The sequence below is a fragment of the Erpetoichthys calabaricus genome, chromosome 14 (assembly GCF_900747795.2).
Source record: "Erpetoichthys calabaricus chromosome 14, fErpCal1.3, whole genome shotgun sequence".
NCBI lineage: Eukaryota > Metazoa > Chordata > Cladistia > Polypteriformes > Polypteridae > Erpetoichthys > Erpetoichthys calabaricus.
The window spans coordinates 28,950,308-28,971,287 of NC_041407.2; the positions used below are offsets into that span (position 1 = coordinate 28,950,308).

The 20,980-nt window shown below is 39.5% G+C and overlaps 1 protein-coding gene across 4 annotated transcripts in view; it reads left to right on the forward strand.

The window, feature by feature from the left end:
• Positions 1-20,980, forward strand: part of LOC114664826 (receptor-type tyrosine-protein phosphatase U-like) — a 1,094,815-nt gene that overhangs the window by 1,000,946 nt on the left and 72,889 nt on the right. For all 4 annotated transcript variants that reach the window (XM_028819112.2, XM_028819113.2, XM_028819114.2 and 1 more), the window contains one exon: positions 159-235. In XM_028819112.2, coding sequence (XP_028674945.1) covers positions 159-235 — 77 coding nt within the window. The remainder of the gene's footprint in view (positions 1-158; positions 236-20,980) is intronic.

Consider the following 20,980-nt stretch of genomic DNA (forward strand, 5'->3'; position numbering starts at 1 on the left):
TGTCTGTCTGTATACCTGCATTATTATTAATCTTTAATTTAATATTGTTTTTTTGTATCAGTAAGGTGCTGCTGGAGTATGTGAATTTCCCCTTGGGATTAATAAAGTATCTATCTATCTATCTATCTATCTAAATCTTGTTTTCTGTTTCTTTTCAGATGACAGCCATCGAGTGAAGCTCCATCCATTTTTTGGGGAACACAACTCTGACTACATTAATGCAAACTATATTGATGTAAGTTACAAAGTGCCCACCAGTGTGGCCTGTGCTTCTAAGCAAACTGTATGGCTATCTACTTAAAAGAAGAAACAATTCCAGCTATTTAAAAATGCCTACCTACTGTGTTTGTATTTTATGTGTTTAAAGTGCCATTTGCAGAATGAGCTAGTAACTCTGCACATACAGTATTTATTACCATTTTCCCTCCTAGTTGTGGTTGATTTAATTTTGCCCATTTTCTTGAAGTAATAGTGGATTTACTTCTTTATTTATAATGATAACAAGACAGACTCATACTGTTTTCTTAAAAGAATAAGAGGCGAGCGTCTCTACAGTTAATAACAATAACATTTCTGGTTTTTGAATTTTAGTTGTCTTATAATCGTAGGCATCTGCCACATGCTTACTCATTGAGGGTGAATGAAGCTGAAACTAATTCAACAGTGAAGTTCAGTGTCCATCGTTACTCCAAGCCAACTAACAGTTCCTCACCTCCGTCCATGCATCCATGCATTTTCTGGACCTTGTTTGGGGCTGTGGCCAATTGGAGTCTAACTCAGCAGCACCAGGTGCTAGCAGACGTTTGGCTACCCTAGGACCTCGGCATCATGCACTTCCTGAGTAACTTAAAGCAGAACAACCACACAAATCATCACCCCTCATATTGTTCTATCAATTTCTCAAGCATTAAGCTTTCAGGATGTGCTTTTAATTTGAATTTTTGGGAATTTAATTGACCAGCTTGCAAGTCAATTTGGAATCTGTTGACAGTCCAGGAGTATCTTTTAATGACCTCTTCCCTCTTTATTGACTTCTGTTTTTTTTTTTTAAATTTCCCTGTTTTGATAGATAGATACAGTACTTTATTAAAGACAGTCATGCTGTGTACGACCATCTGCCTGTTTCTTTGCTGGATTGTATTTTGGGATATTGAATTCTAACAAAGCTTTTGTTGTTTAACCATTATATATGTATCTTCTGTGGCAAATCCTCATCTGTATTTGTATATTGGTGCATGTGGTGAGCATCACCATAAGGATTTTCATGTGATGTGGCCCTCTCCCTCTTGGCTCTAAGCTGCTTCAAAGCCAACAGCGTAGGGCAAGTTGCAATAACAAGTTGGCATACACTTGACACGGAGAGGGTGGCGATCCTTTACTATTTCATATGAACCAGCAGTTTGGTTTACTTGCAGAAAGTGGATTACATTGTAATGGAAGTTAGCGGAGATGGCACTTAATGGCCATCTGGCCTCTAGTAACATGATCTTACAGTAGAAAGTATAAAAAGGTGCCTTGTCAGAATTAACCGCTGGGCATTGCATTAATGTTAAAGAGTATGCAGAGTTTACAAGTAAGAGGAGTAACTGCTCTGAGGACAGAGAGAGAAAGAAATGTGTTTTCTTGGGAATGAGCTTGGGTTGTTGCTGGAAGAAGTGTAGGAGAGGTCAACAGGGGACACATAATGTCCTGTGGTCTGTGTGTGGATTCCAATGGTCCAGTGCAGTGACAGGGACATTGTAAAACTGATGCCATCCTTTGTATGAGACGTAGAACCAAGATCCTGACTCTTTGTGGACATAAAACATCCCTGTGCATCCTTTGTAAAGAACAGGGTGCATCCTGCGTTCCAGGCCAAGCTGCCCTCCATGGCCTGGTCATTCTTGCCCCCTTAATCATCCCCTATCTCAAAATGTCTCTCTCTCACCTCTTAATCACGTAATTGCTAATGTGTCATGAGTGTACTGGTGCAAAAATGGCTACCAACATCATCATCTAGGTGGAGGCTACACATTGGTAGTGGTTGAGTGGCTCCCCACTCTCTATGTAAAGTGGTTAGAGTAATGAGAAAAGTCCTACATAAATGTAAAGAATTATTAATAATTATTTATAGTTATGTCTTTGGACTGAGGGAGGAAACACATGAGAACAACATGCAAACTCCACGCAGAGAGTGCAACCCCAGTCTCCTTTTTGCAAGGCAACAGCACTACCACTAAGCCACCCTTAAAGCCTGCATTAACCATACTTATTCCTTCTATGGTTTTAAAGCAACATGTTAGCCCTTTGTGTGCATTTGCCGCACTAAAAAGGAAACAACTCCTTCAGTCTTTTGATTAAAGAAATCTGTAGCAGAAGCTGATAAAAAGTGGGTCGCCATTTATCTTCTTTTATGGCAAGTGAACTGCTGGAAGACACCGTGGGCCTTCATGTGCCATGCCACTGCTGTGAGCGACCTTCTCTTTTTCTCTCTCGCCTTCCTTCAAAGAGCCTGTGTGCCATCTTCCTTCTCCTCTGCCACCCCATGTGCAATTGCAATAAAGCTCAAAATAACAGTCACTTAAGTAGTAAAACAAAAAAAAGAGGCATGCAAATATTAGGGCTAGCAAGTATTTGTATGCATTTTTATTTAAATGGTATTTCGATTTTTTAAGGCTCCTTATATGGTTTAAGTACATTACACAATTTTGTTTATTTTTCTATTTTCTGTTCATAAAATTCTTCACATTGAAGCTGATGCAGGTGTCATGGCATCAGGTAAGTACTCAGCTGTGCATTCAACATATTTTTTACCTTTACAAAAAGCATTCATAAAATAAACTCACTTAAAACTTCCAAAAAGACACTTCACAGTGCAGTGAGGGATTTTGTTCCACTCCAGTTGTCACTTTCACCAATATACCCCATATGGCAAACCATAGTCGGACTCTGGTTTCCCTCTCTGAGCAGCATTTTGGACAAGGTGGAGTCTGCTGCTGCTTCATCTGCAGGCCTGTGTAACACAAACTATAATCTGAGGACTATGACTGTGCCCATGTTGCCTCGGGCATACTGACGGGGTGCAGAGAGTCTATTGCTAGTGTCACAAGAGACTTTGTGAATGTAAGTTTGTAAAATGTGTCAGTTCTAATGAAAGAGCTTTGTGCTTGTAGCAGCCTAATGCATCTATAAAAATCATTAAATTGATGTTTACTGTGGTGGCCAAAGGTTTTGAGAATGACACAAATATTCATTTTCACACAGTTTGCTACCTCCATTTTTATAATGGTAGTTTGCATATACTCCAGAATGTAATGAAGAGTGATCAGATGAATTACAATTAATTGCAAAGTCCCTCTGTCATGAAAATGAACTTAATCCCAAAAAACACATTTCCACTGCTGTTTTGAACAAGGCTTCAGGGCGCCTAAGAAACTCCAGCAAGCGCCAGGACTTTCTCCTAAAGTTGATTCAGCTGTGGGATCAGGGCAACACCAGTGCAGAGCTTGCTCAGGAATGGCAGCAGGCAGGTTTGAGTGCATCTTCATGCACAGTGAGGCAAGCACTTTTGGAGGATGGCCTGATGTCAAGGAGGGCAGCAAAGAAGCCACTTCTCTCCAAGAAAAACATCAGGGATAGACTGATATACTATAAAAGGTACAGGGATTGGACTTCTAAGGACTGGGGTAAAGTCCTTTTCTCTGATGAATCCCCTTTCCGATTGTTTGGGGCATCCAGAAAAAGATCGGCCAGAGAAGAAAAGTTGAGCACTATCATGAGTCCTGTGTCATGCCAACAGTAAAGCATCCTGAGACCAGTTATGTGTGGGGTTGCTTTTCAGCCAAGGGAGTGGGCTCACTTACAATTTTGCCTAAGAACACAGTCATGAATAAAGAATGGTACCAAAACATTGTCCAAGAGCAACTTCTCCCAACCATCCAAGAACAGTTTAGTGATGAACAATGCCTTTTCCAGCATGATGGAGCACCGTTCCATAAGGCAAAAAGTGATAACTAAGTGGCTCGGGGAACAAAACATCAAACTTTTGGGTCCATGGCCAGGAAACTCCATAGACCTTAATCCTACTGAGAACTTGTGGTCAATCCTCAAAAGGCGGACGGACAAACAAAAACCCACAAATTCTGACAAACTCAAAGCATTGATTATGCAAGAATGGGCTGCCATCAGTCAGAATTTGGCTCAGAAGTTGATTGACAGCACGGCAGGGGGAATTGCAGAGGTCTTGAAAAAGAAAGGCCAACACTGCAAATACAGACTCGTTGCATAAACTTAATGTAATTGTCAATAAAAGCCTTTGCAACTAATGAAATGCTTGTAATTATACTTCAGTATACCATAGAAACATCTGACAAAAAGATCTAAAAAGACTGAAGCAGTAAACTTTGTGAAAACCAATACTTGTGTCATTCTCAAAACTTTTGGCCATGACTGTACATTATTTCAATTTTGACATGTTAAGAACACATAAAAAGGTCCCGGGTTCAAGTCCTGGCACTCCGCATTGAGTAGTGAGCTGCTAAGATAGATAGATAGATAGATAGATAGATAGATAGATAGATAGATAGATAGATAGATAGATAGATAGATAGATAGATAGATAGATAGATAGATACTTTATTAATCCCAAGGGGAAATTCACATACTCCAGCAGCAGCATACTGATACAAAAAACAATATTAATTATAAAGAGTGATAAAAACACAGTGCAAGTTTAAAAAGTGCAAGGTGGAGAGTGCGAGGCAGGTATAACAGTCAATAACTTTGTATAATGTTACCGTTTACCCCCCCCAGGTGGAATTGAAGAGTCGCATAGTGTGGGGGAGGAACGATCTCCTCAGTCTGTCACTGGAGCAAGACGTTGACAGCAGTCTGTCGCTGAAGCTGCTCCTCTGTCTGGAGATGATACTGTTCAGTGGATGCAGTGGATTCTCCATGATTAACAGGAGCCTGCTCAGCGCCCGTCGCTCCGCAACAGATGTCAAACTGTCCAGCTGTCCAGGCGTGAGGCGTCCCTCTTCTTTATGCTGCCTCCCCAGTACACCACTGCGTAGAAGAGGGGGCTCGCCACAACTGTTTGATAGAACATATTATTACTATAATATAATAAAAACATACATTTGATTTGAGTCTGTAACACCTGGTGTAAACTTTGGCTACTTGTAAAAATTAGCGCTTGTTTTTTTATTGTTCAGTTTTATTCTCTCAGTGACGTTCACATGGTAAAACGAACTTGCCTCTCCCTCTCTGAGTTGATGACATTTAACTCCATTCTTTTCATAACAGCAGTGATGACCACAGTGGGTGCTCTAGCTGATACCTGCTCAGAACTATTTGTTGAACCGGCAATCAAAGATGTGATGTCCCGTGACTACTATCAGACTGGACAAAGGCAGGACCGTAACAACAGACAGCTTCTTCACAGCGGTTTCGCTTTTATGGCACCATAAGTAAAATGGGACTTCCACCTGCAATACTAGCTGAGCACCCGGTCTCGATCCCAGGACCTTTGGGTTATAAGGCAGTAATTCTTACCATTACTTACCAGACTGCTGTCACTGTCCTGCTCCACTGACAAACTGAGGAGATCATTCCTCCCCCACACTATGCGACTCTTCAATTCCACCCATATGGCTGGAACATTAACATTATACAAAGTTACTGTCTGCTATACCTGCATTTTTATCACTCTTTAATTTAATATTGTTTTTTATCAATATGCTGCTGCTGGAGTATGTGAATTTCCCCTTGGGATTAATAAAGTGTCTATCTATCTATCTGTCTATCTATCTATCTATCATTACACCATTCTAGAACACTTCCTGTCGACTGACATTTGAGCTCATTGACCGCAACATGTAAATCAAATGCTTTTTTTTTCTTTGGTTATATTCTTGAGTAAAAGTGCATGTTTATTTGATATTTGGACTAAAGTCTTCACATATTATACACTTCACATCATTATTAGTGAACATGGAAAATGTTTCTGCTTTAGGTATATGTTCAGCATTTCTTGCCTCACATTTCCTTTCATCCTACACTTACCCAGATCTTTGTAGACACAGAACACACATAAAATGCATGTGTTCCGAATAATAATATACTGTATTATTTAACCTGTGCAATTCCAGGCACCTCACACGCAGGTAAGGAGCCTTGGCTTGAGCTGGGAGAACTTTTTGCCCGAGCTGAGCTCCATCAAGGCAGGGGATGGGACAGCAGGCTGCTTGTGCTGAGTGACACATTTACAAAACAAAAGACGCTGATGAAGAGGTGTGAAGGGATTTAAGGTGGGCCAGGATTATGAATTTTTTCATAGACTTCAGGTATTCTAGTGTTAAATACACCAAGGGATATGGCAGTATGTAAATGACTCCCTACTTAAAGTGTCACTTTCTGTAACAACTAAAAAGGCATTACAAAGACAGTAAAAAAAAAAATCAAACTTTTTTTCAAGATTAATGTTAAAAATAACCACAGAAATAGATTCCTCATGTGTCAAAACCCCCACACAGACAAAAAAACACCTAAAAATTAACAGCAACCACTGTGCACTACAACTCCTATATAGAACATACGTCTAGATCAGAAACCCATTACAACCTGAAACAAAAAAAACCCACAAAATAGTATTTGTATGTGAAATGAGTAAAGTTTTTTTTATAGTAGCCAAGTCAATTACCACTGCAATGCCTTCTCCCTTATGAGTGAAGGACTGGTTCATTTGCTGGAGAGACTTTGGCACTGCAGGAGTGAATTGGTTGCCTTCAGATCTTACTGGTGTGTTATCACAGGCCAGCAATATGATTGATGAAAAAGACAGCCATGTCTGATGAGAGGGCTGTGCACATTCTGTTGGGTTGATGAAAAATGTGCCAACCTGTACCTCAAACCAATATGATCTCAATTGTTTTTGATTTTACAACAGCTGACAGATGCTAGGAACAAAATCTTTCCTACTCCACTAAAGCCAAGCATACATGAAGTAACAGAAGGCAAAAAGAGGATGGCAGTGTTGAAGATAGCTAGCTTATTACGCAGCAGCATAGTGTAAACATTAGCAACCAAAATAATCAAACTAAAGTATGAGAAATCTCTGGTATACAGGCAAGTTATATGTAATGGAAATAATTTTCTATAATATCTCACTGTACCTGCACCCAGCTTAGCTCCAAGTTAGTGTGCCTCTTGTGTCGAGTTGACGTGTATTCCCAGCGTTGACGTGAATTTCATTAGCTCCCACAGAACAAATACAGGCCCTTCTGTCATATGAGATCTCTGATTTTTTTATGAGATGGAAGTGTCTGGCTATAGCTCAGTGTTGTTGAGATTTACAGGAATTATTTCAATAATTTATTGCAGTGTTATAAATATTGACAATTATATTTTATTTTTATTTTGATTCCACAAGGGCACTATGATTTTAATTTTTTTTCATGTCGTTTATGCTTTCAAATCATATTGTTAGTTAAGACCAAGGTCACGTTATGCAACTTCTGGTCATTTGATATGTCAGATTTGCCAATTCCAGTGGCTGATCTTGTTTACATGACTGTCACAAGTTCAGCTGCAATCTCTGCGTTTTTTGTCTTTTTTCCATTCTGCCGTGGTACATAAAGCACAAGACATTAGATATCTTCTGATTATGAGGTCAAAAACACCCATGTTCCTTATTCTTTGTTGCTACATTATATGTTTTGTACTTCAGGATGAGCATTCATTGGTTGTAATCTCTCATGCATACAGAACCAGCGACTATGACTAGGAACAAAGTTTGATTTAGTCGGGGCACTAGTGCTCTTTCCACGGTCATCTTCTGCTCCTTTCCTGTTGCTCAGTGGTAAGGATCTGCCTACCTGTGTCACTAAAACAGAATAACTGGTTTGAAAAAAGAGAAACAATGTCAGCTTTGAAGAATATTGGCTAATCTTGGACTTTGTTTCTCAGAAATGTCTTTGAATACCTTAATGGTGAAATACTAGGCCAATGTAGTTTTAAATCTAATTCTTAATTTTTTGGATTTAGATTATTGTTGTTTGAATTGTAAAACAAATACATGTAATGCACTGAAAACATATACAGTACTGTGCAAAAGTTTTAGGCAGGTGTGAAAAAATGCTGTAAACAAAGAATGCTTTCAAAAATGGAAGTGTTAATCATTTATTTTCATCAATCAACAAAATGCAGTGAATGAACAAAAGAGAAATCTAAATCAAATCAATATATGGTGTGACCACCCTTTGCCTTCAAAACACCATCAATTCTTCTAGGTACACTTGCACACAGTTTTTGAAGGAACTCGGCTGGTAGGTTGTTCCAAACATCTTGGAGAACTAACCACAGATCTTCTGTGGATGTAGGTTTCCTCACATCCTTCTGTCTCTTCATGTAATCCCAGACACACTCGATGATGTTTAGATCAGGGCTCTGTGGGGGCCATACCATCACTTCCAGGACTTCTTGTTCTTCTTTACGCTGAAGATAGTTCTTAATGACTTTGGCTGTATGTTTGGGGTCATTGTCCTGCTGCAGAATAAATTTGGGGCCAATCATACGCCTCCCTGATGGTATTGCATGATGGATAAGTATCTGCCTGTATTTCTCAGCATTGAGAACACCATTAATCCTGACCAAATCTCCAACTCCATTTGCAGAAATGCAGCCCCAAACGTTCAAGGTACCTCCACCATGCTTCACTGTTGCCTGCAGACACTCATTATTGTACCGCTGTCCAGCCCTTCGACGAACAAACTGCCTTCTGCTACAGCCAAATATTTCAAATTTTGACTCATCAGTCCAGAGCACCTGCTGCCATTTTTCTGCACCCCAGTTCCTATGTTTTCGTGCATACTTGAGTCACTTGGCCTTGTTTCCACGTCAGAGGTATGGCTTTTTGGCTGCAACTCTTCCATGAAGACCACTTCTGGCCAGACGTCTCCGGACAGTAGATGGGTGTACATGGGTCCCACTGGTTTCTGCCAGTTCTGAGCTGATGGCACTGCTGGACATCTTCCGATTTCGAAGGGTAATAAGCTTGATGTGTCTTTCATCTGCTGCACTAAGTTTCCTTGGCCGACCACTGCATCTACGATCCTCAACGTTGCCCGTTTCTTTGTGCTTCTTCAAAAGAGCTTGAACAGCACATCTTGAAACCCCAGTCTGCTTTGAAATCTGTGTCTGGGAGAGACCTTGCTGATGCAGTAGAACTACCTTGTGTCTTGTTGCTGTGCTCAGTCTTGCCATGACATGAAACTGTCTTCCACATCCTCACCTTGGTAGCAGAGTTTGGCTGTTCCTCACCCAGTTTTAAGCCTCCTACACAGCTGTTTCAGTTTCAGTTAATGACTGTGTTTCAACCTACGTGTGACATTGATGATCATTAGCACCTGTTTGGTATAATTGGTTGATCAGACACCTGACTGTAATCCTACAAAATCCCTGACTTTGTGCAAGTGGACCTATAAGAATTGATGCTGGTTTGAAGGCAAAAGGTAGTAACACCAAATATTGATTTGATTTAGATTATTCTTTTGTTCACTCACTTTGCATTTTGTAAATTGATAACAATAAACAATCATTATTTATATTTCTGAAAGCATTCTTTGTTTACAGCATTTTTTCACACCTGCCTAAAACTTTTGCACAGTACTGTATATGACTGCAGATTACCGATGGATGAGTTTCTACATTAATGAAGATGTGAATATCAGACAAATTAAAGTTGACAGTGAGACAACATAGTGAGCAGAGCAGAGTTCTAATAGCAACACTGAAGCAGGGATGCAGAGCAAACGTAAATAATAGATGCTGTCACTTCGGAAACATTGTGGTACAGTCCCAGGATATATTCCAAAAACAAACAACTGAAAAGACTAGAAATACCACTCTGCACAAATCTTCAGATTTTAAAACAGTAGAGTCAGATATACTTCCAGCCTTTAATGCACTCAATGATTTTGTGAGTTTTACCGAAAGTTATGTAATATGTTATTTAAAAATCTTTACTAAACATTTTCCAGCAAAGACTTTAAATTGGATAAATGGGAGAGGTTCAGGAAGACTTTACAGAAGGGAGACAGTATGGATCCCAGTAATTGTAGTCTAATATGCCTTATTTCTGTCTCATGCAGAATTTTAGAATCTGTAATCAGAAAATGATCTAACACAGGGGTAGGCAACGTCGGTCCTGGAGTGCCACAGTATGTGCAGGTTTTTGTTCCAACCCAGTTCCTTAACGAGAACTCAATTATTGCTGATGAAGCACATATTGCTTAAGTGACATTTTAATGCTTCATTTTAGTGGTCTCGCTTGTTAAGGTTCTCCAACCTTAATTGCTTATTTCAATCTTAAACTGCTGCATTCAGTGTTTTAATTGCTCCTTATTAGCAATAAGATGTAAAAGACAAAGCAGCCAGCAGTTCTCCAGCTAGCTTTTTTCCAATTACATCTGTGTGTGTTCATCATGCACGGTTTGATTTAATAAAACACTTAATAGAAAAATGTGACAGACTGAAAATGATCTGTTTTAGGCTTCAAATCATTTGGATGATATCCTTGGAAAGGAAAAAAATCTACGATATAAGAGCGTTACATTGCACAGACTAACAAGCCATAAAATTAAATAAGGTCTGAGATTGGCAATGATTGGTTTCTAATTAAGCAATTGGGTTGGAATGAAAACCTGTAGCCACTGCGGCTCACCAGGACCGACATTGCCTACCCCTGTTTTACATCTTATTGCTAATAAGGAGCAATTAAAACACTGAATGCAGCAGTTTAAGATTGAAATAAGCAATTAAGGTTGGAGAACCTTAACAAACGAGACCACTAAAATGAAGCATTAAAATGTCACTTAAGCAATATGTGCTTCATCAGCAATAATTGAGTTCTCGTTAAGGAACTGGGTTGGAACAAAAACCTGCACATACTGTGGCACTCCAGGACCGACGTTGCCTACCCCTGATCTAACAGATAGCTGCCAGTAAGGGTTTATGAGAGAAAAATCCTACCGCAATAATCATTCATACTTTTGTTAGCTCAAGTGGTAAACAAAAATCAAAGCAAGACATAATTTACTTAGACTCTGAAAAGCACTCAATGTGATTCTGCCCTTAAAAATTAATTTTGAAACTAGAAACCTTTGGGGCCGGAATCAATTTACAAAACTGGATTTCAAGTGTGTTAATTTCTTGGGGGCAAATAGTACAAACAGGAGAAAAATATTGGATGAAGTGTGTAGGAGTCCCTCGGCAGTTTGTGCTTGGACTTCATATTCATTTATATTAATGACATTGAAATAATCACTAGGTTACATAATTGGAAGGACAGCAAACGCTGATGGGGCACTAAAAGCAATCTTCCAACTGGGAAAATACTGCAAAATCCAGTTTAACACAAACAAGTGCATAGTGCTACATGCATCTAAAACGAACATAAAATAGAAGTACAAGATGTTCAGTGCTCACCATACTATACAAGAAGCAACGTTCGAAAACAATTCAGGGGTTTGCATTGATAACAACATTCTCATTGTGTAAGAGCAACTTAAAAAGACAAGTAATGTGGTAAGTCCTGTTGAAAAACAATGCTGGATACAAACTGAGAAATGTTATGATGACACTGAAAAATACGTTAGCTAGACTACAATACAGCTAGCAGCTCTAGAAGCTCCGCAAAGTACAGCATCCCTAGCAGAAAATGGCATGTGCCACTGTGGGGGACTCAATGAACTGAGGCTTCTGTTAATTCAAGTCTTCTGAAATCTCAGATGCATTGATAAACCTTATCCAGCAGCATTTGTTTTAGTTAAATAATCGCTAAGTTACTCAATGTAATTCCTGTGTTCCAGTGGAAATTAGGATGGAACCAGGAAGCTCTTCTTGACACAAAGAGTTGTGGTAATTTTAAACAAAGTATCAAGTCATGTAGTTGAAGTGGAACCTTTAACTTTCAAAAAGAGCCTGACTAAGGTTGAAGCAGCCTTTTTAATTGGTTTATTTAGTCTGTTGCCATCACCTGTACTAATGGCATCTCCCCAGCACACTACTGCATAGACAAACGCAGTGACCACTAGTAGAAAACGTGTAAGAGTGGCCCGGATACGCCACATAACCTCAACCTACTCATGAAATAGAGGTGACTCTTAGTCTTCTGCTTGGCCAACTTAGCTATTAACTAACCAAATGAGCTTGACAGACTGAATGGTCTTTCATTTAATTTCTTCATTTTTATTTCATTAAACTCTTTCAGGCTGCTTTGAACATTTTTATGTTTTAATTATTTTTTCATATACAACACTTATCCTGCCTCAAAGAATCTTACATTGCACACGTATAGAATCCATTGAAATCAGTTCGGCAAGTGACTCAGAACTTCTGCAACTGTCCACAACCAATCGCATCACTGCACGAAATATAATGGAGAGTCTGCACATGCTTCAGATGTTTCAGCAAGGCATTGTTGCAAAATGTTCCTGTGATCATCAGCTGAAAACATCAGTTATAATCAAATCAGTAGGGGGCACTCATGAGCAATCCTTCATACCCAAGGAGACCAAAAAAAAAAAAAATAATAGGAGAGTTCAGTACATTATAACAAGTGTAAAAGATAGCCCGGCCACAGACAGACACGACAAAGCAGTGTCCAACACGCACACGTTTATTTAGCAACCACTATTTACAATATTTACAAAAATGCAGTCCTTGGTTCTTCTGGCCGCCTCCACTCCTGTCTTGCAAGCTCTGTCCTTCTTCCACCCGACTCTGGCTCCCTGATTGGAGTGAGGCGGCCCCTTTTATCTCATCCTGGATGTGTCCAGGTGCCTGACGATGTACTTCCGGCAGCACTCCCCAGTGTGGCGGAAGTGCCGCCCTTGCACCTGGAGGCACCCCGGGCATAAGCCATCTCTGGTTTGTCAGCATTCCTGGTGTCCCAGAAGTGCTGTCCCCCAGGGAGCAAGGACCGGCCGAGTGCCCAGGGAAAAGAAGCGCTGCTCTCCCGGTTTCTCCTTCCTCTAGGCATCCCGGCGGGGCAGGGTTCCTGGCCATCTATCACACAACACAAACTAAGGAAAGGACAAATCAAAGCACAAAATAACAGAAAATATCAACCCCTGAACCTTTCCTAATACAGTCTGGACTGGCATTGCCTTTGTGTTATTCTACTGGCCAGAATCACAATCAGGGTCAGGGGCTGTCCTGCAGCGCCGCCTATCAGCACCTTGTGTCTCTGTAACCCTAACCATTAGATAATCTTACATACCCATAGATCTTCTAACAGAGAGTCATGCAACTCTGTCCAAGATGGGGATGACTGCCTTCTAATATCCTGGGGGTACATAGCATGCTGCTGTCCACAGTCACCTTTCATCTGCCTACAGAGCTGTTGATAAATGTATGGATGATCAATGAATAGCATAGTTCCCTTCAAAAGCTTTCCTTATTCTTTATGTGAAATATACAGCTCCCTCCATAAGTGTGAGAACAGTGAAACAAATTGCTGTTGTGTAGAATATACAGTATAAGCAAATCAGGTTTTAAAAGTAAAGAATGTTTCATTTTGTCTCTGGGTGTTTCTGCTCATATATGCGCTCTATGCCCACATAAGTATTTGGATAATCAGCTGCCAGGCGTTTAGGAACTTTGCAGGTGTTTCCTCTTTTCACTCATCAGGCGTGCATAAAAATGCGTGCATACAGTATGTAGTGTTGGGTTTAACCTCTTAATGCTATGAAGGCCAAAATTAATACAAAGACTACAGAACTGTCCATTAAAGGAAGATGAGCAATTTAGAAAAACAAGGCAAACTCACTAAGAATCAAACTTGGCCAAGCACAATCAGCATTTTTGAATATTTTGAACACAAAACAACATATATGAGTAGTTAGCATTCATCCACAGCCATGTCTGCTGTGAAATTTATGAACTGCAGCAAACATTTAGAAAAGCATCAACCCCAAGTTCAGAAGTGACAGTAATTCTGAGGCCTGATGCAGTGATTGTGTGGAAACTGTTTTAGATACTTTGTCAATTCGCTTCAAATACTTAACAGTATTGTCAGAACAAGAAAAATGAAACATACAAAAATCTACATTCTTTGTGGCGATACAGAAATAAAAGATGCTTTGTATTCATGTTTTGTCTCAAATCGAATTAATCTGACTGATCATGTAAAGCATTAACAATAGCTTGCCAACAAATACAGTGAGAAACAACAGCCACGTTATATACTTGTATGCCTAATGTATGGGCGTCACGTTGGTTTGCATTCCCGTGTTACTGCCCCAGGAGTCTGTCTCGAGTTTGCATGTCCTGTCTGTATCTGTGTTGGTCATTGGTCTTTGTGTGGATGTTACGTATTTTCCCCTCCCACAAACTATGTGAATGTACCCTGTGGCAGACTGGTGTCACAAATAAGGTTGATTCCTGTCTTGTACCCGATGCTGCCAGGATAGACTCATGGCTCTCTGTGACCCTGAACAAGATTAATTTGGTCTAAAATTAGATAAATAAAGGGATTAAGTGTATCTGAAAAAGGTCTGAAAACACAATAGCCGGAATACAGAAGCAAGGATTGCAAGAGAAAAAAGAAGCTCCTCTACACCAGTTTTACACAACTGATAGACAGAAAGGAAATAATTGTCAGTGCTAGGCAGGCATCTTGACTTGACTCACTCACTAAGGCTGCAGATGTGGACTTTTCCATGTGCTTGTATTGATTTTTCCATCCAAGTCTCCCTTCAGCTACTCCACAAGCGACTTTTCAGCATGCCAAAGCGAGATTAAGTCACGGCTCCTTCCCACTGCATCATGGTCTTTACGTCAATTATTCCTACTTGCCCTCCTGGTCTCTTTCTGTATGAAGAGCTTTGATAATAGTCAAGGGCAACTTTACGTCTTGAACAGCACTGACCTGCAGGTCAAATCAATAATTTATGAACTCATCAGCTACCTCCTAATGCTTTAATGTTGAAAAAAGCAAGCCACAGACAAACATTCATTATGGGCTGGCTTTACAAAAGTAATACAAAGAAATAAATACATCCCAGAGACATACATTTCCAGTGCTGTGAGCTGTTAATATGAAAATATTAATGTACCAGCATATTCATCTGAATTATGCAATTGCAAATTTACAACTTTGTGACATGTATGAGCAGATCAGTCAGATACAAGTAATTATTCCAATGTCTACCAAACTACTTTCATGACTAAGAAAATGCAAGCACACGCATGCTGGCATGACCATTGTGAGGGTTCATTTTATTAGGCGAAATAATGGGCATAACAGGATGGATTGTCAGGACTGAGCAAGGGTCAAACAGAGACGTTGTTAGAATTCATCTACCAAAATCAAAAAAAAACAAAGTCAATACCGAAAAGAAACTCACAAAGAACAAAGTTTTATCTTGTTAAACAATTGAAACAAAGTTCAAGTTTACTGTTACAGCTACATAGTTCAGACAATGAGTGAAGATGCAGCTCACTTTTAAATAAGATGAGCAGGTTGGAAGCATGCACAGATACAACAGAATCAGATACGTTGCCTCACCCACCACACAATGAACCATCCCAAATTAGGACCCGAGTGCAGTCGAGTAACAGGTGACATCTCGGCAACACACTAGTTCAATGGCGTGACATCACCCCCCCACAAACACAGACACACACACGACATATGGCATCAGAGCAACTTAAACAGAAAATGGAGAAGCTGAGGATCATCATTGTGCAATGTCAAAACTGTAAATAAATATAGATAAATAAATGTAAAAATCAAATGTTATCACACAAAGCCTTTTTAAACTTTTACATGTTATTAAGCAAAAACAGAAGCTGTAGGATGCCTTTCATATTGGGTAGCATTTGAAACTGAATGTGGTACTTATCTCAGATATGTTTCAGGATGTAATCTTTGAAACCCCTGTGATGGAAGGACCAGGGGAGAGGGCATATTCAGGGCAATACCTCCCCTGGAACACTAGAGGGCAACCCCCCGGCTCACAGTGGGGCCACAGGTTTTGGAGCTTAGAAGCTCAAACCTGCTGGGGCCTCCACAATTTCTGACCCTGGGTTGCAGCACTTCCGCCACACCCAGAAGAGCCACCAGAAGAAGATTAAGGAGCACCTGGAGCACTTCCCAGGTGCCCTATAAAAGGGGCCGCCTCACTCCATTCGAGAAGCCAGAGTTGGGAGGAGGTGGGAGAGGAGTGCAGGCGGCAAAGAAGGAAGAGAAGAAGAAGGAAAAGGGACTGTGTTATGCTTTGCCCTGTGAGCATTGTGTGCTGGGATCTGAAAATAAAACGTGTTGTGTGGCAACTCGTGTCTCTGCCTGTCTGCATCAGGTTATTTATATATATATATATATATATATATATATATATATATATATATATATATATATATATATACATACACACAGTTAGGTCCATAAATATTTGGACAGAGACAACTTTTTTCTAATTTTGGTTCTGTACATTACCACAATGAATTTTAAATGAAACAACTCAGATGCAGTTGAAGTGCAGACTTTCAGCTTTAATTCAGTGGGGTGAACAAAATGATTGCATAAAAATGTGAGGCAACTAAAGCATTTTTTTAACACAGTCCCTTCATTTCAGGGGCTCAAAAGTAATTGGACAATTGACTCAAAGGCTATTTCATGGGCAGGTGTTGGGCAAGTACGTCGTTATGTCATTATCAATTAAGCAGATAAAAGGTATGGAGTTGATTTGAGGTGTGGTGCTTGCATGTGGAAGATTTTGCTGTGAACAGACAACATGCGGTCAAAGGAGCTCTCCATGCAGGTGAAAGAAGCCATCCTTAAGCTGCAAAAACAGAAAAAACCCATCCAAGAAATTGCTACAATATTACAAGTGGCAAAATCTACAGTTTGGTACATCCTGAGAAAGAAAGCAAGCACTGGTGAACTCAGCAACGCAAAAAGAGCTGGACGTCCACGGAAGACAACAGTGGTGGATGATCGCAGAATCATTTCCATGGTGAAGAGAAACTCCTTCACAACAGCCAACCAAGTGAACAGCACTCTCCAGGGGGTCGGCGTATCGATATCCAAGTCTACCATAAAGAGAAGACTGCATGAAAGTAAATACAGAGGATGCACTGAGGTGCAAGCCACTCATAAGCCTCAAGAATAGAAAGGCTAGATTGGACTTTGCTAAAGAACATATAAAAAAGCCAGCACAGTTCTGGAAAAACATTCTTTGGACAGATGAAACCAAGATCAACCTCTACCAGAATGATGGCAAGAAAAAAGTATGGAGAAGGCATGGAACAGCTCATTAGCCAAAGCATACCACATCATCTGTAAAACACGGTGGAGGCAGTGTGATGTCTTGGGCGTGCATGGCTGCCAGTGGCACTGGGACACTAGTGTTTATTGATGATGTGACACAGGACAGAAGTGGCTGAATGAATTCTGAGGTGTTCAGAGACATCCTGTCTGCTCAAATCCAGCTAAATGCAGTCAAATTGATTGGGCGGCGTTTCATGATACAGATGGACAATGACCCAAAACATACAGCCAAAGCAACCCAGGAGATTATTAAAGCAAAGAAGTGGAAAATTCTTGAATGGCCAAGTCAGTCACCTGATCTTAACCCAGCGTGCATTTCACTTGTTGAAGACTAAACTTCAGACAGAAAGGCTCACAAACAAACAGCAACTGAAAGCCGCTGCAGTAAAGGCCTGGCAGAACATTAAAAAGGAGGAAACCCACCATCTGGTGATGTCCACGAGTTCAAGACTTCAGGCTGTCATTGCCAGCAAAGGGTTTTCAACCAAGTATTAGAAATGAACATTTTATTTCCAGTTATTTCATTTGTCCAATTACTTTTGAGCCCCTGAAATGAAGGGATTGTGTTCAAAAAATGCTTTAGTTGCCTCACATTTTTATGCAATCGTTTTGTTCACCCCACTGAATTAAAGCTGAAAGTCTGCACTTCAACTGCATCTGAGTTGTTTCATTTAAAATTCATTGTGGTAATGTACAGAACCAAAATGAGAAAAACGTTGTCTCTGTCCAAATATTTATGGACCTAACTGTATACACACATACACAGAGACAGAGAGAGAGAGAGGAGATATATATTATATATATATATGTATATAGATATATTTGTTGTTGTTTAATCTGATATATTTATGGGGAGTATTGATAAATAAGATAAGACCTAGGACAGGAGTCAGTTGGAGAATTTTAGTGGAGAGCAATATTAGAATAAGCAGAGCAGGCTCCTTTTCCTTGAGAGAGTGCTTTCCTTTAATGTAGGAATTGACATTATTCACATGTTCTACAACTCTGTGATGGCCAGTGTGATCTTACACGCTGTTGTAACATCACTTCAAAAGAGGCCCACTGAATCAACCAACTAATTTAAAGGGCAAGACTCAGTTATGGGATACGCTCTGGACCCCTGCAGGTTGTAGCAAAGGAGAGATTAAAAACAAAACACAGTGCCATTATGAACAATGCTGCACATCCTCTGACACTCTAACACTGAGACAGGGGATTTTAAGTAATCAATAGAAGTTGGGACACCTGTGCAAATTGTTTGCTTCAACTTGTAAGACTTCATTTATTTTAATTGCTTCAAAACATCTGTAGGTTGTAACCTATTAATTGTTCCCTAAAGAAGCTCCATTTGTAATATTCTGATACTTCCTTTTTCTTCTGTTTTTGCTAACCTAAACCTCTGACACTGCATTTCAACTGTTTCAATCTGAAGAAAAACCAAGGTGTTCTAAAACGTCTGACCAGAAATTTATATATACACAGGGTCAGAAAGGAACTATGCACCAAAGGAGTACAATACAAGATAAGTTGGTCATACGCTTTAAAATTACAGAATCAGAGCTTTTATTATCCTTGGTCATTACACAAAACTGGCTTTCTGGCTGATGATGTACATTGGCATCTGCAAATCTCGTTAATGATGAAAAGTTAACTACTCAGACTGCTAGAAAGGTAAGACTTTTAGATTTAGAACTGTCAGAGGAGCTAGCAAAACAAAAGATACATTTTGTTCACTATCAACACCCTAGTATGGGTCATGCATGCACGCATAGCATACAATACAAATATTCTTGAAAATGCCATCTTGAAAAATCACAGTTTAAAGCTGCGTAATGTGGCACAGGTGACAGTCTCAGGTTCTATGCACAGATTGTTCAGATTGGAGAGTGCTAAAACACTGACTAACAGTTTTCTGGGTGTGACTTATTAGCAGTCATTTAAAGTGTTAACATCTGTGGCTTTGCTCAAATTCTCGCCTGAATTTTGCCCAAAATTGAAATGTTTTGATCCACCATTTGGTTGCTCATTTTGAACTGAGACCATTTGTGTATAAAAGCTGGCATTGCCTCGCTACAACTGGCTCCCTTGAATCGCTAATATTCAATTCAATTAAATTTTGTTTCATACTCTTAACCAAGTACAGGCTAAAAGCTTTGTAACATATTTACATATAAATACAAAGTACAAACTTTACACTTTATAAAATGTATACACATAAAAATACTGTAAGAATGATTTAAGGTTATTGATTTATTTGAAGCTATTGATTTTGAATTTTGATGAACTGTGATGATGTTTAAACAATTATTCAATAATAATAAGCACTTATACTCAAATTTAAGAATATTTAATAAGAAAACAAAATATTTTTTAAATATCAGTTTTAGAGAAATCATTATGTCAAAAAAGGGGACATGAAAATCAGCTGAAGGGGACAGTAACTTTCTTGGCTGAAAGAATATTCCAACCAAAAATGAAATTATTATTTTTTTAATGTTACCTACCCCACGTAGTTTGTAATGATGGCCAAGTTAAAATTTTAATCTCATGTTTTCATGTTGTATGTAGAGAAAAAGCAGTTTGATATCATAAAAGCCAAACGTGACCTATTATATAATGGCAAACTATGTGAAAAGCATCCATAAGGGAAATCTCACGTTACTCGTGTCACATAATCCACACATCAGTTATCTAGTCGTATGCAAAGCATATTTTTTGCTAAAATATTGTTAAATGTTTGCTTTTGGAATTATTAGCACGCATCATAAACAGGAAACTAAAATCCTCATGATACTGATGTTTTGAATTGAAGATTAGCCTCTCGCCTTCATTCGTTGGTCATGAGTCCTGTTTTCAGTTCAAAAAGTCAATCCCATGAGGCCTTAGTGTTCTGTTTATGATGCGCACTGATTATTCCAACAGTAAATATTTAACAATATAATATCATAATCAGAACTAGCTGTCTTTCTTCCCTCCCAATTCCTAGTGTGTCTCCCCTGCTTACCCTCCAGATCTGCAGCAGGGCTGAGACACTTGTGAACACAGCCAACCCTCTGGCTTTTGTCCCAACCACCTTCTGTTGGCATTCATTTGAACCAACTGAGCCTGGCTCTCTCATCCTACCACCTCAGATATGGACTTCTATATTTGGGGAGAACTGGCTTCAGAGTAGTTTCACTGTACAAGGGAAAGATGGAAAATGAGTACAGATTGGCTTTTTAGGAAGTTCTGTAACTTCTGTAATTAATAAATACAGTAATCCCTCACTTATCGCGGGAGATAGGTTCCAAGGCCGACCGCGATAACTGAATTTCCGCGAAGTAGGGACACCATATTTATTTAATTATTTAACGTGTATTTGGACGTTTTTAAACCCTCCCTGTATTGTTTACAACCCACCATTTACTCTATTAAAAACAGGGACAACTGCTAAGCAAAATGAAATCGGTAGATAAGTTTACACTTACTGTATAGCGAAGTACACGTAGCAGCTTGTAGGCGGTCATGACATCGTCGACCTTGTTGCAAAGATTCCTAAAGCAGATTCCATCCAGACTACTGCCTTATCACGTCCACTTGCAACTCGTTTTGCACCCTGGTTGAAGGACACTGCGGCCGTAGATCTTATATGCTTTTCCTCCTTTTTAAATAAAAAGAATCGATGTCCTG